This window comes from Gymnoscopelus braueri (genome assembly GCF_963280865.1).
Source record: "Gymnoscopelus braueri genome assembly, chromosome: 15".
Classification (NCBI taxonomy): domain Eukaryota; kingdom Metazoa; phylum Chordata; class Actinopteri; order Myctophiformes; family Myctophidae; genus Gymnoscopelus; species Gymnoscopelus braueri.
In genome coordinates this window covers 17,986,931-18,002,313 of record NC_137620.1, presented here as the reverse complement: position 1 = coordinate 18,002,313, position 15,383 = coordinate 17,986,931, and the positions used below count along the sequence as shown (strand labels likewise).

At 39.1% G+C, this 15,383-nt stretch overlaps 1 protein-coding gene across 1 annotated transcript in view; it reads left to right on the top strand.

Moving 5' to 3' along the window:
* Window positions 1–451: 451 nt before the first annotated feature.
* Window positions 452–15,383, top strand: part of LOC308101398 (butyrophilin subfamily 2 member A2-like) — a gene marked incomplete at both ends in the record, with an annotated part of 30,715 nt that continues 15,783 nt past the window's right edge. The window contains one exon of the mRNA XM_080450821.1: window positions 452–524. Coding sequence (XP_080306947.1) covers window positions 452–524 — 73 coding nt within the window. The remainder of the gene's footprint in view (window positions 525–15,383) is intronic.

The following is a 15,383-nucleotide window of genomic DNA, read 5'->3' as shown; positions in this document are numbered from 1 at the left end:
TGGTCATGACCAGGGCTTGCTGATGGAGTTGGAGTCTCCATAAAGTGAAATGCAGATTCACAGGGGTAACCAGAATGCTCGCCCCAAAACACTGTCACAGTTTAGGAATAAGTGTAGGTTTACTGAGGTTACGTTTAGGAATAAGGTTAGGTTTAGGCATAGGCATAGTTTTACTGAGGTTACGTTTAGGAATACCTGCCGACCGCTCTGTGGTCGCCGGGGCGAGCCTATCGTTCTTGTATTCGTCACAGGTAGCCAGAATTATCAACATACCCACAGCTTCCCAAAGAGCTGTCCACCATCAAAGCATGACCATGACAAAGCAAACAATGAGCATTCATCCTACTACCACAGCACAATCAGCTGTTTCTGAAACAGAGAGGCAATCTGTCCCGTTTTCCACCCATTGTCAACCAAAATTGCACCACAAATCCAGCCTGAAATAAGTTAGATGCAACAACACCTAAGCCAACAGCCCCAGAAGATGATGCGCAACAAGGAAGCCATTTCATCTCAAGCTCTGGGTGAGAGTGTTCGTGATGTCACTGAAGACCTTGCTGGAGAGTGGTGTGTTGTAACTTGTCACATACGACAATAAGCCATATCCTGGCTGGGATCGTTGAAGATGTGGAAGAACACGATTTATTTACTTCACAAATATTCAGTTACGTGACATGATATTTCTAATACAAACGTTCTATCAGCGGTGGACTGGCCATTTGGCGTACCGGGCAATTTGGCGTACCGGGCAAATGCCCGGTGGGCCGCTGGGCCAGTGGGCCACAAAAATATAATATAATATTTTCGCTCCCGTTTTAGGATTATTACGGTCATTTCCGGGTCGCGTGGCCCAATTATTAGTTACATTAATGTTTGGGCTGGGATGCTTTCCAGCAGGGGCCTCAGTGCGGCTGCAGAGTTCATGTGCAGGACTGGTCGGAAACAGTGAAACTCCCCCCCCCCCCCCCCCGTTGACAAAACGGACTCCCCCCCCGTTGACAAAACGGCCCGGGGGGTGGTGGGCCGGTTCGGACCAAAATGTCAGGGCAGAATTTTGGTCCCAGTCCGGCCCTGCGTTCTATTTATTCCCATTGCCAATGCTCCTGTTGTCTCATATTGCTAACTGTGTGAAAAAGATTGATTCATGATCAAGTGTCTATGAACAGACAGAGCAACTAGTCAACACCTATGCGATACCTTTTCGACTTTTTCATCATTGGCTGTCCTTTAAGCCTTCCTGACTTCCCATACTCTGAACGGTGGTCGTCCTCCCATGCTATGGCATCATAACCCTACTAGACATGCCTGACTGCCCTGGTGACTGCTTGCAAGTTTTTATCACATCAAAAGTGGGCTGGTCAAGGCATTAAATGCCAGGGCCAAACGAATGTTTGATACATGTTTAATAACTCAGTTTTGCTGATTTAATAACACGCAACATTCACAACCAGGGCAGGAATTTCACTTTCACTTCTTTGACCGTGTGCCCCTTGAAAAATTACATGCCCTTGAGCAAGGGGTTTCAACTGATTTTGACCCAGGGACCACCATCCTGACTAAGAGCAACCTGGGGACCACCACTATTGTGTCGGGTGGGTCCATCATAGACCCACCCCACACAATAGTGATGGGGGATCATGCACCATGGGAGCTTTTTGCAAGTTACAGTGTGCAAACTTTTATATTAATCCACTGTTGGTCCTGCACCTGCTGTCCAGTGGATGTGCCAGTCTTATTTTTTCTATAGGGTTCATGCACCATTCCATGGGTTAAGATTCGTTTTTTTTCCTTATTTGTAAAAAAAAAGAAGTATTTTTTTTAATTTTTTTTAAATATATATATATATATATATATATATATATATATATATATATATATATATATATATAGCTGCAAGAAGTGATAAACGGGGTCAAGGAATGAAAGGCAAAAAGCAATATGCAATAGCACAATAAGACGTAGAAACAGAATAGATTGAACTTGAGACAAAGCAGCCCATGCAATTAATTAATGAGCATTCTGAAGAGCTGAGCAGAGTGCTGAGGGATTGTGGATATTGTAATGTATCTCTGTATTGTGTTGCTTATAATGCAGAAAAAATAAGATTATAATAATCATTTACATTTTAATTTAAATTACACATTGATGGAATGTCGTTTTTATCGTGTTTTCCAGACTCTGAACCACAAGGTTATGGGATCGAATCTTGGCAGTAGCAACACAGCATATGAGTAATCTGGCTCGCTGGGTTATAGAGCATTGTAACAGGTAATAGACTCATGTGTTTGTTAATGTTGCTACCCTTTAAACGGCCATGGCCATTAACGTGGCATTGGGCGCTTAAAGTTAAATATTTGAAAAACTACACATTATTTCAAAGACAAAGCATAGGTGTCCACAGTAAGCTGGATGCTTTAAAGTTTGAATGGAGTTTCTAAGTGAAGGTATGTAGGAGGAGTAGGGTGCTAAAGTTTTGAGGAGAATATAGTCTATAAATAGTGAAGATATCTACAGTATAGTGTGCTCACTGCTCCTGCAGCGAGCCCACAATAAAGACCGTAAACTACTTTTCAGCTCAACCAAGATGAGGTCATATATAGCACGCAGCGGAGCAATCGAGGGTTAGGAAACTCACTCATGGACACCTCAACCCATGGCCATAGACAGGAATAGAACCCTCAACCTTGTGACTCAGAGGCTGTCACACTACTGATTAAGCTAAGGCTCCAGGCTGATGGTGTCTGTTGAAGATCATAGACTCTTGCCTTCTATCATGAACCAAGCCCCTGTTTCACTAACACTAAGATCAGTGGTTCACAAACCATTTACCAATAGAGAAATGTGATGTGTCCTTGGTACCAAAATAGTGAAAGTAGCCGATCTACAAGCTCACAAAGCGCTGCTATCCAAAAAGTTGTGAGATTGTAGATCGGCTATTTTTACAATGAAGTATGTCATACATTGAAAATAACTACTCTCAAATAAGCATTTCATGTTATCTTTAAAATTGCACATGCATTGATAGTCATGTTTTGTGCAATGCAATTTAAATGAAGTCTGCATGACGTTTGAGGCTTGAACCGGGGACCTTGTGAGTGAGAGGCAAATATTTTAGCGACTAAGCCATCCGATACACACACCTGAACTGGTGAAAAAGGAGCCCACAGAGATGACAGTTTCACGCAAATTGCAAAACAATCCTGGGTTTAAGTGTTTTTCAAACTGCTCAATATGGTGGAAAAGTTTAAGGGCGGAGCTTACTGGTCAAAGTGATAGATGTGTTCCTCATGAGTCAAGGCACATGTGTAAGCAAGTTTCATGGCTGTCGACCAAACGTGGCATGACTTATGCCTGTTTAAAGTTTACATTTTCAAAAAATTGCTATAGCGCCCTCCTTTGGCCAATTGGAGTAAGATTGGTTTCAGTGATATTTGGAATGACCCTCAACATTACTGCAAAGTTTCAAAAACATGTGAGTCTGCATGTGTTAGGGGCAGACAAATCATTTTCATAAAACTGCAATATTCATTGGCTCATAAAAGCTTATTTTTTCACTTTCGCCACAACAGTTTTGTCGGCATAGGTCCAAAGTACGTGTGTATGTGTAGACATTTTTGTTTACATTGCTCAAAAATCCCAGGAGGAGATTGATTTGAACTGTTTTTAATATAATTCAAAATGGTGGGTGATCTAAAGGTCAAATCGGTCGAAGCGACAAAGTTGTTCGGCATGAGGAGACACATATTTGTATTGAAGTTTCATGGCAATGGCTGAAACAGGGCATGAGTTATACGTGTTCAAAGTTAGCATTTTTCAATTGATTGCGCCACCCTTTGGCCAATAATTGTGAGTTTTGTGTCTTTGCCGTTTTCCATGACCCTCTACCATATTGCAGAGTTTCGTAAAAGGTCACTGCACGGTAGAGATTTATCCATTTATGCGTAAAACAGCGGAAGACGAAAGCCTTGAGATGCAATAAGGGTCCGAATGCCCTACGGCCTCGGCCCCTTAATAAGACTTTACTACATTTCTGAATGCATGGCCAGGGACCACCTGCAATACCTCTGCGGACCAACGGTTGAAAACCCCTGCCCTAGAGAGAGGGGGGAGAGAGAGAGCAGAGAGAGAGCATGAGAGAGAGAGCATGAGAGAGAGAGAGAGAGAGAGAGAGACAGAGAGAGACAGACAGAGAGAGAGAGAGTATTCCGTAAGGACCGATGTGCCCCGATTTTTTAATCATCATTAATTTACCCTACACTTGTGTTTTAGAAGGCTCAAACTACCATTTTACTAGAACTACCCAGTAGAACAAGTGAACTGTATAACAGCTGTCTGTCTCATTAATTGTCAGTGACAGGGCATGTGTGCACATCAAATCACAGTAGGCCCCTAGCCTACAAAACCCAACGTTTGATCAACAGCAAAATATAGATTAATACATTTGACAACATACAGCCAAAATCACGAAATTCCGAGTCTAATTATCCAGCAAGCAATAGAAATGAATAACTGCAAACAAATTCAAAGTTTAGGCTATCATTATCATGCAAAAGTAGAGAGACTCTGTGACCTCACCGCTCTGATGGACAAGAAATAAATAATCCTTTTGCAAACAATATCCATCTTCTGTTCCTTTGTCAACAATGATCCAAATGGGAAGTTTATTTCAGCAGCTAGAATGTGACAGTTTGACATTGTTTGAGCCTGTTTTTGGTGCAGCTCCTCGTTTAAGTTAATTGCATTCACCTGTTGTTCTGCTGTGCGCAACAGGGCAGATCCCCACCAGGGCAGGTTGACCTACCCAGGCCCATGAAATTCATAGGCAGTCATAGTAGCCAATAAGAATGAAATCTACATCTGCTAATACTGTCTCATATGCAGGTAAACCTTGCTTACTGGATAGCTTGACTACTTTGTGGTTATTTAAGTAATGTTTTTTAAGTAATAGATACATGCTTCTAAAACGGTTTACCATTGTTTTTTTGTATACGTATGGGACATCACCTTTGGACGGACGCCATCTTGGATTTGTCAATAAATAATTAACTGAATCGATAATTTCACTGATTCAGTCGCATTCTTTGAGCTAATAACCTAGGGTTAGACACCAAAACCACCTTTCTAGGTTGAATAGTAATTGAGATTTTATTTTAAGCTCCTGGCAGCCATTATGGACATCATCTTGAAAATGACGCCTTTCCAGGAGTTCAATTTTCCTAGATTGTTTGTATGTTCTCAAGCATGTAGAGGTACCAGAATCCATTGAAAAACCTTTTGTATCAATGTTTTGGGAGGTTAAAGGGATATTTCACTTTCAAAAAAACTTTTGGTCATTTTATTGTCTACTCAGGCTTTTGTAAGCCCCCCAGACCGTTTTTAAGTTGCTTCATTCAGTATTTTGATATTTGATATTCATTTTATCAGACACGCCCCCTTCCTATACAAACCCATTATAACTTCAAACTCCATTTTTAACATGTTAGATTTCAATAACTTTTTTCATTTATTTTTAATATTTTTTTGGGAAAATGAAAAAAAAATTTATACTATAAAAAAATGAAATAAAAAAAATGAAAAAAGTAATCGAAAAAACACGGCCCCCTCACGTATTAGGAGGGCAGGGTGAGTCAGCAGAACCAAGGACAGGTGTTTTTGATGAATCTAACAGGTTAAAAATTGAGTTTGAAGTTATAGTGGGTATGTATAGGAAGGGGCGTGTCTGATAAAATGATTATCAAATATCTAAATACTAAATCAAGCAACTTAAAAACGGTCTGGGGGCTCACAAAAGCCTGAGTAGACGATAAAATGACCCAAAGTTTTTTTGAAAGTGAAATATCCCTTTAAGTGATGTTTTTTCATATAGGCCTATTGACCTCTCTATTTCTCATATAAGTGCCACCTCAGAATGAAATAATATAGGTATATAAATTATACATGCCCTGAATCCTTAGGGTCATGTCAATATTCCAATTATTGTGGTTTTTGTCTCTGATGTTTCTTGATGCCACAGGACTAAAAGAAAATATATGGTTTAGGCAAAAATGGTGGAAAAATGTGTGCTATTAAAAGTTTTACAGTTTCGACATCTCGTCTGGCCCATGGACTATATATATTGTCGCTGTCGGTTGGAAAAAATGTTCCTTTTTTAAAATGATTATTAAAAACTATTATTATTATTAACTACTATTATTATTGAAAATAGCCAATCTAGTAGCTATAATTATGAATAGTTAAGAAATACTATATTTTAGCGAAAAATCTACTAAAGTCATAATTAGTGCAAGTTCAATCACATTTCATTTGAATGAAAATAACTTGAGGGGAAAATACATAAAATCTCTAATCTGTGAATCTAATGTGATTTATGTGACCCCTACCTACAGTTTGATTGATTGATTGATGTACTTTATTTAGTAAGACATGAGAACAACAGTACATGGAAGTACAAATTCACAATACAGGGTCTACTAAACTGGAAGACTCATAAAGCACTAAGCTTGTTTAAAATGAGATCCCAATGCACACAAATCATGATGATATATAAGAGACAGACAGATATACACACTACTATACAGAACGTCGTACAATCAGCTTACAGGTTACTGGTATGAAGAGTGAAAACTATGTACAAGTCAGTGAAGTCCACGGCTGAATGTGACAAATATTGAGACCAATAGGCTATGACTTTGTACAAATATTGGTAGTTTTCCAATACATTATTTTGTGAAATAAATGGGTTATATTTCACAGATAGTTATACCATTCTTGTACTATATTAAACTTAAATCATCCTTAACTTTCAAGTTAAATTCATTATTTCCGTGGACTAACTTTTATTTTCTTTTATTTGATGGCCTTCCTGCCCCATTGCATTTGGACTTTGTGCCCTCAAATTCACAACACATTCTCTAATGATTTCTGCTTTTCACAATTACAACTACTTTGCTGCCTACATGTATACACATACATGATCTATAATAGATTACACTGAAAGGTGATGAAGACAGCTGGGCCTGATAGTATCTGGGGCTACAGGGGGCTTTCACAATGGAAGGGGCCAAAAGCCTGAAGGACACTTTTTTCTAGTCCTTGGAATCTGTGTTGGAATCAGCTTTCCTGCTCTGGTCCAGCGAATGGCCTCTTCCCAGGAATCCAAACGTACAAAAATACATACACATCCACTATAAGCTCAATTTCAAAACGAGCAAAAGTAGCAAATCTACAAGCTCACAATGCTCCGTTTTAACACAGAAAAAATAAATACATTACATTTTAAAAACAGGATATTTTCCTCCCAACCCATACAAACAAGCCCTTATATGTTTGGGAAACAGTGGTCTAGTCTAGTGGATTGATAATTACCCAGCTGCCTGCTGGTGACTTCTGTGTCATGTCAGAATGTACCACTCTTATCTGTCATTGACCACGTGGACCACTTGTTTATGGCAGTAGGACACTTCGGAGGACAAGGATTGATAAAAAAAGAATAATACTGATATGCAGTATTATTATTTTTCCTGTTGCATGTGAAATACCACAATGTGTTTGTGTGATCGTTAAGGATTCTGTATTGATTTTGATTTAACAGCGGTGAATTAATTGCAGTGTACTATATGGAAATGCATGGAAAAGCACTCTGCATGCAAATGTGCATGTGTGCGCGTGTGCACGCGCGTGTGTGTGTGTGTGTGTGTGTGTGTGTGTGTGTGTGTGTGTGTGTGTGTGCGCGCGTGCGTGTGTGTCACTGCAACCACTTGTGTATTGTCACAAATTATTATATATTTGTCACAAATATATTTCAGGACTCATCGTATTTGCTTACATTTCTATACAGTATTATCTTGCACTGTCTTCTATGAGATATTGCACAAAGGAATATGTTAGATTAAAGTCATTGCAGAGTGTTTCCACACTGTAATGCAACATTGACAAACTCTTTCCCCTCCTGTTAAACTGTCAGGGAAAGCTCAAAAGTTCCCGGGTCAAAATGACTGTTGTGTTGAAGGTCAAATCGATCCACTTTAACCATCATGGCCTAATATGGTGTGTTGTATGACAACTAGTAACAGCTGTACAAGCTCACAATGCGGGCATGTCTCTCTCACGCATGCATGCAGACAGACAGACACACACACACTTTTCTAACATGACACATGGAAGGCCCAAAACCCCAACCCCTCTTCTCCTGGCTTTACCTGCAAAGTGCAAATATTATTATGACTTATGACCCAAAAAAATAAGAGAATTGTCATGAGGGAACCAAACACACAATAAGTTCAGAACAATAAACAATGTTTATTTTGCTTTTATTTAAAAAAAATGCAATGCTCTGGGTCATTTTGACACGCATTTGTTTGTTGTCCCTAACAGCTGAACAAAAAAACTAAACAAATACTCAATAGGTTCTGTAGCACCCAAGTCCTATACTTGAGGTACTATTAGTGTCAAAGTCCTATACTTCTGGCACTATACTGGTTGCAGAGGGAGTTCTGACGTGTGCTCCATACAAACTGATGTCCACAAGTGTCCATTGAATTCATAAACAATGATATTTATTCTTAGTAGCTTAGTCGTGCCAATCACTTTAGCATACAATAAATGAATACAATGAATACAACTCAAACGCACACAGAACTCCAGCTCTCATGAGGCAGCCGAAAACTGGTTTGCCTCTGCCACTGGCAACACCTGCGGCTGATTACAGTCCTGTTAAATACCTATGCAACTTGGCCTTGACCAAGCCCTGCGGTGACATCATCAATTAACAAGCAATCATATATATGGCTCAAATGGCTCACACACACACACACACACACACACACACACACACACACACACACACACACACACACACACACACACACACACACTTACACAAGAAAATTATATCAAATCAAAATACAGATACTGTACAAACACACATACATGATGTGAGCTTGGAGTGCTCAGTGGTTGTGAATGCTGCATCACTGTAGTCAATCAACAGCATTCTCACTCAGCACCACATTTATGGTGTAAACAAATTGTGTACATAACCACTTTCAACCTGGTTTCCCTATTTGGGCATGTCTTTATAGGGGGTACCTTTTAAAGAAAAGTAAAAAAATTGTCGACCTACAAGCTCACCAAATGTTGTTAGCTTTCTGCACACAATGTGATCTACTTCCATCTCAACTTCTCATTTCAGTAGATTATGTGCAGTCAGAATGTCTAACCTGACTCAGATGGAGCTTGCATCACATTTGTTTCACAACCTGTGAAGTCAATACCGCCCCCATCTGGCAGAGTCAGGTTACAGAATGTCATCTATTCTACTGGGTCAAGATCTGACTGAACATCAAACAGCAGTTTCTGGATCTTCAATGCGCTGATAATCAATTCCAACGCATAGAGTACTATTAATGTATTATATAAGTGGTGTTTTGGCACCTCTTTTAGAAGGTGTATTTATGTTTAACTAGTATTTCATGCCACTCACACCCCCCTGCACATGTGACAAAGCTAAACACCGCTCCCTCATGTCTCAGTATGACAGAGCAGGAGTACAAAGCAAGCTCTCCTTTAGCTTGCATAGCTATAGACCATAGAGTTAAAAAAATAAGCTATAGACACACTCTGGTGAGTATTGAGTGGATATTTAGGACCCATGTGAGTCTTGACAGTGTCAAGAGAATCACCACAGTCGTTGTAAACACAACTTAGTTCACTTAGTATAAAAGTATCAATACTGCAATGTAGAAATACTCTGTTACAAGTAAAAGTCAGGAATTCAAAATGTAGGCCTACTTGTGTAAAAGTACAAAAGTATTGGTATCAAAATGTACTTAAAGTACTCAAAAGTACTCATTGTGCAGAAGGTCCCATTTCAAGTTTTCAACTGTATAAATATTTTGAAAATAGCAGATCTACAAGCTCACAATGCATTGCATAGATCGGCAATTTTTCATGGCCAAAATGTATATACTGTAGGGCTGAAGTGGTTAATGTATGTTTTGTAATAATAATCAAAATCTACAAAGTAACTATTATCTAAAGTTTTCAAATAAATGTAGTGGCGTAAAAGTACATTATTTGTATTATTTATTATTATCCGAGATGTAGTGGTCGTGGAGTAGAAGTAAAAGTATTGGATATTGGAAATACTTAAGTAAAGTACAAATACCTCAAAATTGTACTTAAGTACAGTACTTAAGTAAATGTACTTGGTTACTTTCCACCACTGCTCATCGACAAGGTCAACCACACAAGACTGGTAAGTGTTGTCATGGGTGAAAACACATTTCACTGTGCACAGGTCAGCAATAACCCAGGCCAGAGCCTTCTATTAGAGAGTTGCGCCAATGAGGGGTCAGAAACAGCGTCGGTCACGTGGTTCATGTAACTGGAAATAGTGACAAGGAGCCGTCGACTTCAATGCATTCCGAACTTCCGGTTTAGGGATTTGTCACTATTCGCCAATAGACGGCGTCGGCTATGTAGAAGACCTGGCCCGAAGAAGTGAACGGAGTTGGCGTAACTCTCTAATGGATGGCACTGACCCAGGCCTGGGGAAGAGTCCAGTTCGATGCCTGGACCCTGGCTCCTCCTGGCTTCAAATCAAAGCGTCCTTTAGCAAGGCACTGAACCCTATTGCTCACAGAGCAGTGTGTGTGTGTGTGTGTGTGTGTGTGTGTGTGTGTGTGTGTGTGTGTGTGTGTGTGTGTGTGTGTGTGTGTGTGTGTGTGTGAGAGAGAGTGTGCGTGTGCGTGTGCGTGTGCGTGTGCGTGTGCGTGTGCGTGTGTGTGTGTGTGCGTGCGTGCGTGCGTGCGTGCGTGCGTGTGTGCGTGTGTGTGTGTGTGTGCCATCAAAGTTAACTGTGCATCTGTCCGAAACACACCAACTGCCAATGCCTATTAATTTTACCTTCACCTGCGTTAATGTGTCAATATGGGCGCTGTTAAAAGCAGTGGTGTAAAGTAATAGTAAAGTAAAAGTAGTACATTTACTCAAGTACTGTACTTAAGTACAATTCTGAGGTATTTTTACTTTACTGGAGTATTTCCAATTTTCAGTACTTTTACTCCACTACAATTATTTGAAAACTTTAGTTACTAGTTACTTTGTAGATTTAGATTATTATTACAAAACTACTTCAGCCCTATATACATTTCGGCCATTTGATTTTCAAAAGTGTTTTCATTTTTTATTTTATACATTTGAAAACTTGTGAAATGGGACATTCTGCATAATGAGTACTTATACTTTTGGTACTTTAAGTACATTTTGATGCCAATACTTTTGTACTTTTACTCAAGTAAATTTTGAATTCCGGACTTTTTCTTGTAACAGAGTATTTCTACATTGCAGTATTGATACTTTTATTTAAGAAAGAAATGTGAGTACTTTTTCCACCACTAGTTAAAAGGGTCTATATTGGTAACAGGAACGTTTTAGACTGAGCAGATATGAGCCCCAAGTTGTCGTCTAAAAAACTGACCAGCAGAGGGAGGCATTGCACTGGGAAATGTGTACTGCACTATATTTGTGATGCCCATATCTCCAGAATAAGGCCTTGAATGAACCTATTCTTTAGTCACCTATTATAGTATGAAACTTTTCATGAACCTGAAAAAGGTGAAAGATTTATATTGCCTGTATTATTCTACTGCCTGAATTATGTAATGTCTGTGCCTGACATTCTTTCAAAACACACACACACACACACACACACACACACACACACACACACACACACACACACACACACACACACACACACACACACACACACACACACACACACACACACACACACACACACACACACACACACACACACACACACACACACACACACACACACACACACACTCGATTATAATTAATTAACATCTTCCATCCCTCAAATATGATTTTTCTTTACTTTAAAGGTATCATGACATTCATTTTCACTTTTTTTTATTTTCAATGTTTTATTTGGGGTTTTATGACCTCAATTACACCCAAAAAACCTGAACTTAGAACATTCAGTGGATTTTCTGTGGTCTGGGGTTTTCTGAATAATTAGGCTGAAAAGTAATCTGAGCTTGGCCCTTCGACAGTGAGGTCACAGTCGATTAATCCCGCCCACTCTCCTCCTCGCCCCTCCCCTCCCCTATCCTTTCCTTTGGGGGGGGGGGCGGAGCAGAGGCGATGATTGACAGGCAAAATCCCTCACCAGCGACACCCGCAGGCAAAGATTTCTTTTTTCATTGCAGTTGAAAAGGCTTTAGAAATGTGAGAGAAAAACACCTGCCATTGATCACTGGAATGGAATTTTCACTTAAAACTTTTTGTACACTTTTGAAGGACCAGGACAAAGACTTTGAATGTGGTGTAAAAGTGAATGTCATTAAACCTTTAATATGACTATTTTTAATCTTCTTATTGTATTTGTATTGTTGTCAGACAGTTGTCAAGGCTCTAAACACAGGGATCTCACTGCCTGCAGTGTTGTGACAGCTAGTGGTGGAAAAAGTACCAAAAGTAGAAAGTACTCATTATGCAGAATGTCCCATTTCACAAGTTTTCAAATGTATAAAATGTATGGAAATCTTTTGAATATAACAGATCTACGTGGTTTCTGTCTGGTGCACATATACCCTTTCTTATCTTTCTACCTTTCTGACCTTGTTTGCACATGATAAAAGTTGTAATAATGAAACTGAAAGTTAAGTGTTTGGTCACAGTTCCACACCTAATGCAGGCGTCTTCAACAGGGGGTCCGAAAATAGCTGATCTACAAGCTCAGCTATTTTCGGAGGGTTGGTGTAGAGGAAAAAAGATAAATATAATATATAAAGATAAATATTGAGGGTTTAAAAGGTTGAATGTCTGAAAATGCACATTAACGTGAATCCAACACATTAATAGAAAACATAATGCATGTCAAACAAGTCTATGAAGCTATTTATGAAATGTATGAAAAGGTTTAATCTGCATAAGAAATTTATGCTATATGTAGTGGGGGTCCCTGCGTCATCTCTCTCTCTCAGCAAGGGGGTCCTTGCAAATGTGCAATACAATAATAATAATATTAATAATAATACAAATAAACTATTATTATGAAGCAATTTTCACAATGCACTTAAATGTAATGAATGAATGAAAAACATTGAATACATATACATTAATATGCTCCCTGACCTGTGCTTAAGAAATAATACTAAGGGGTCCAGGATTCTGTCGTACTGTATTAGTGTGATTATGGTGATATAACAGTACACATTTTTTTGAATACAATGTTTATGTTTAGATATATAGTTGATATAGTTTGAGAGAAGCTCAAGGGACTCTTGCACTTGCTGTTCTATGCCATAGCAATTAATACACATTTTACAGCAGTTTTTCAAATATTACTGTAAATAAAAGCATTTACTGCATGTGTATAGTTTAATGTCTGAATGTTGGTTCTACAATGAACTGGTGCTGTACTCACTGCTGCCTCTCATAAAGGGAGGATGTTATTGCTGTTTAGACTGAGCACAGTTCACAAGACTGATTTCTTCGGACGTTCCCTTCATTACATTAGAAGTAAAAGTACTGAAAATTGGAAGTACTCCAGTAAAGTAAAAAATACCTCAAAATCTACTTATACAGTACTTGAGTAAATGTACAGTACTTAGTTACTTTACACCAACTGCTGACAGCTCTATTGCGAGTGACAATAAAAAATCATAAACCTTGCCACATAAACCACATTGACCTTATATGACACCATTGTCCTCATACAACCCTATCATCTGACACGCTGTCAGTTGGAGACCTTGTCTAAGGGACGCACGCAAGGGTTTAAGAACTGAAACACTTTTTTCAGGTTGGAGCAACAGCCCTGTAAAATGTCTGCCACAGTGTCACCACTATTATGAACATAACAATTCTGTACTAACTCTGTTTCGAAATCAGAATCACTTTATTGCCTGATTTGTTGAGGGAGGTGCAGATCTCAAGTTTATGCTTATATGCTTGATTTATACTTCACTAAATGATGGTTTCACATGCTGTGTGTGTGTGTGTGTGTGTGTGTGTGTGTGTGTGTGTGTGTGTGTGTGTGTGTGTGTGTGTGTGTGTGTGTGTGTGTGTGTGTGTGTGTGTGTGTGTGTGTGTGTGTGTGTGTGTGTGTGTGTGTAGCTGATCTACAAGCTCAGCTATTTTCGGAGAGTTGGTACAGAGGGAAAAGATAAATATAATATATAAAGATAAATATTGAGGGTTTAAAAGGTTAAATGTCAGCCAGTGTTGGAAAAAGTACCAAAAGTAGAAAGTACTCATTATGCAGAATGTCCCATTTCACAAGTTTTCAAATGCATAAAATGTATGAAAATCTTTTGAAAATAGCAGATCTACAAGCTCACAATGCGTCGCATCGTGACGCATTGTGAGCTTGTAGATCGGCTATTTTCAAATGGCCGAAATGTATATAGGGCTGAAGTGGTTAATGTATGTTTTGTAATAATAATCAACATCTACAAAGTAACTAGTAATAATTAAAATAATTGTAGTGGAGTGAAAGTACAATATTTTCCTCTGAGATGTAGTGGAGTAGAAGTAAAAGTACTGAAAATTGGAAGTACTCCAGTAAAGTAAAAAATACCTCCAAATTTTACTTAAGTACAGTACTTGAGTAAATGTACTTAGTTACTTTACACCACTGCTGACAGCTCTATTGCGAGTGACAATAAAATTCATAAACCTTGCCACATAAACCACACATTGACATTATATGACACCATTGTTCCCTACAGCTCTGTAATCTGCATGCTCAGTTGGAGACGGATGATAAACATACTTTGAGACAGAAAGATAAGATATGACCCATACAATCACAAAAGAAGGTTGTTTCCCAGAAGCTATTCAATGTTAACTATTCACCTTGTCTAATGGACACACCCAAGGGTTTAACCCATTAAGACCTGAGGCCGATTCTACAAAATGCCTACTAAACCAGTAGTTCTCAAACTTTTTCGTGCCAAGGACCCCAATAATAATGATTATGTACTTGGCTGTGGGAACCTCCATCTGAAAATGTTTTGTGCCAGGGACCCCCAGAAGAGAGGATTTGAATTAACAAATGCAATTATTCGAAAACACTTTGAAGATGTACAAGCTCGCAGCGTGGCACAAAGTGATGCGCTGTGAGCTTGTAGATCTATTTGAGAACCACTGTTCTAAACCAGTGGTTCTCAACCTTTTCAGGCTGCGACCCCCAAAAAGAATCATATTTGAACTGGGGACCCCCCACCAACATAATCATAATTTGAACTGGGGACCTCCACACATAATCATATTTGAACTGGGGACCCCCTAACATAATCATATTTGAACTGGGGACCCCCCACCCAGATAAGCACTTGTAAATGTAG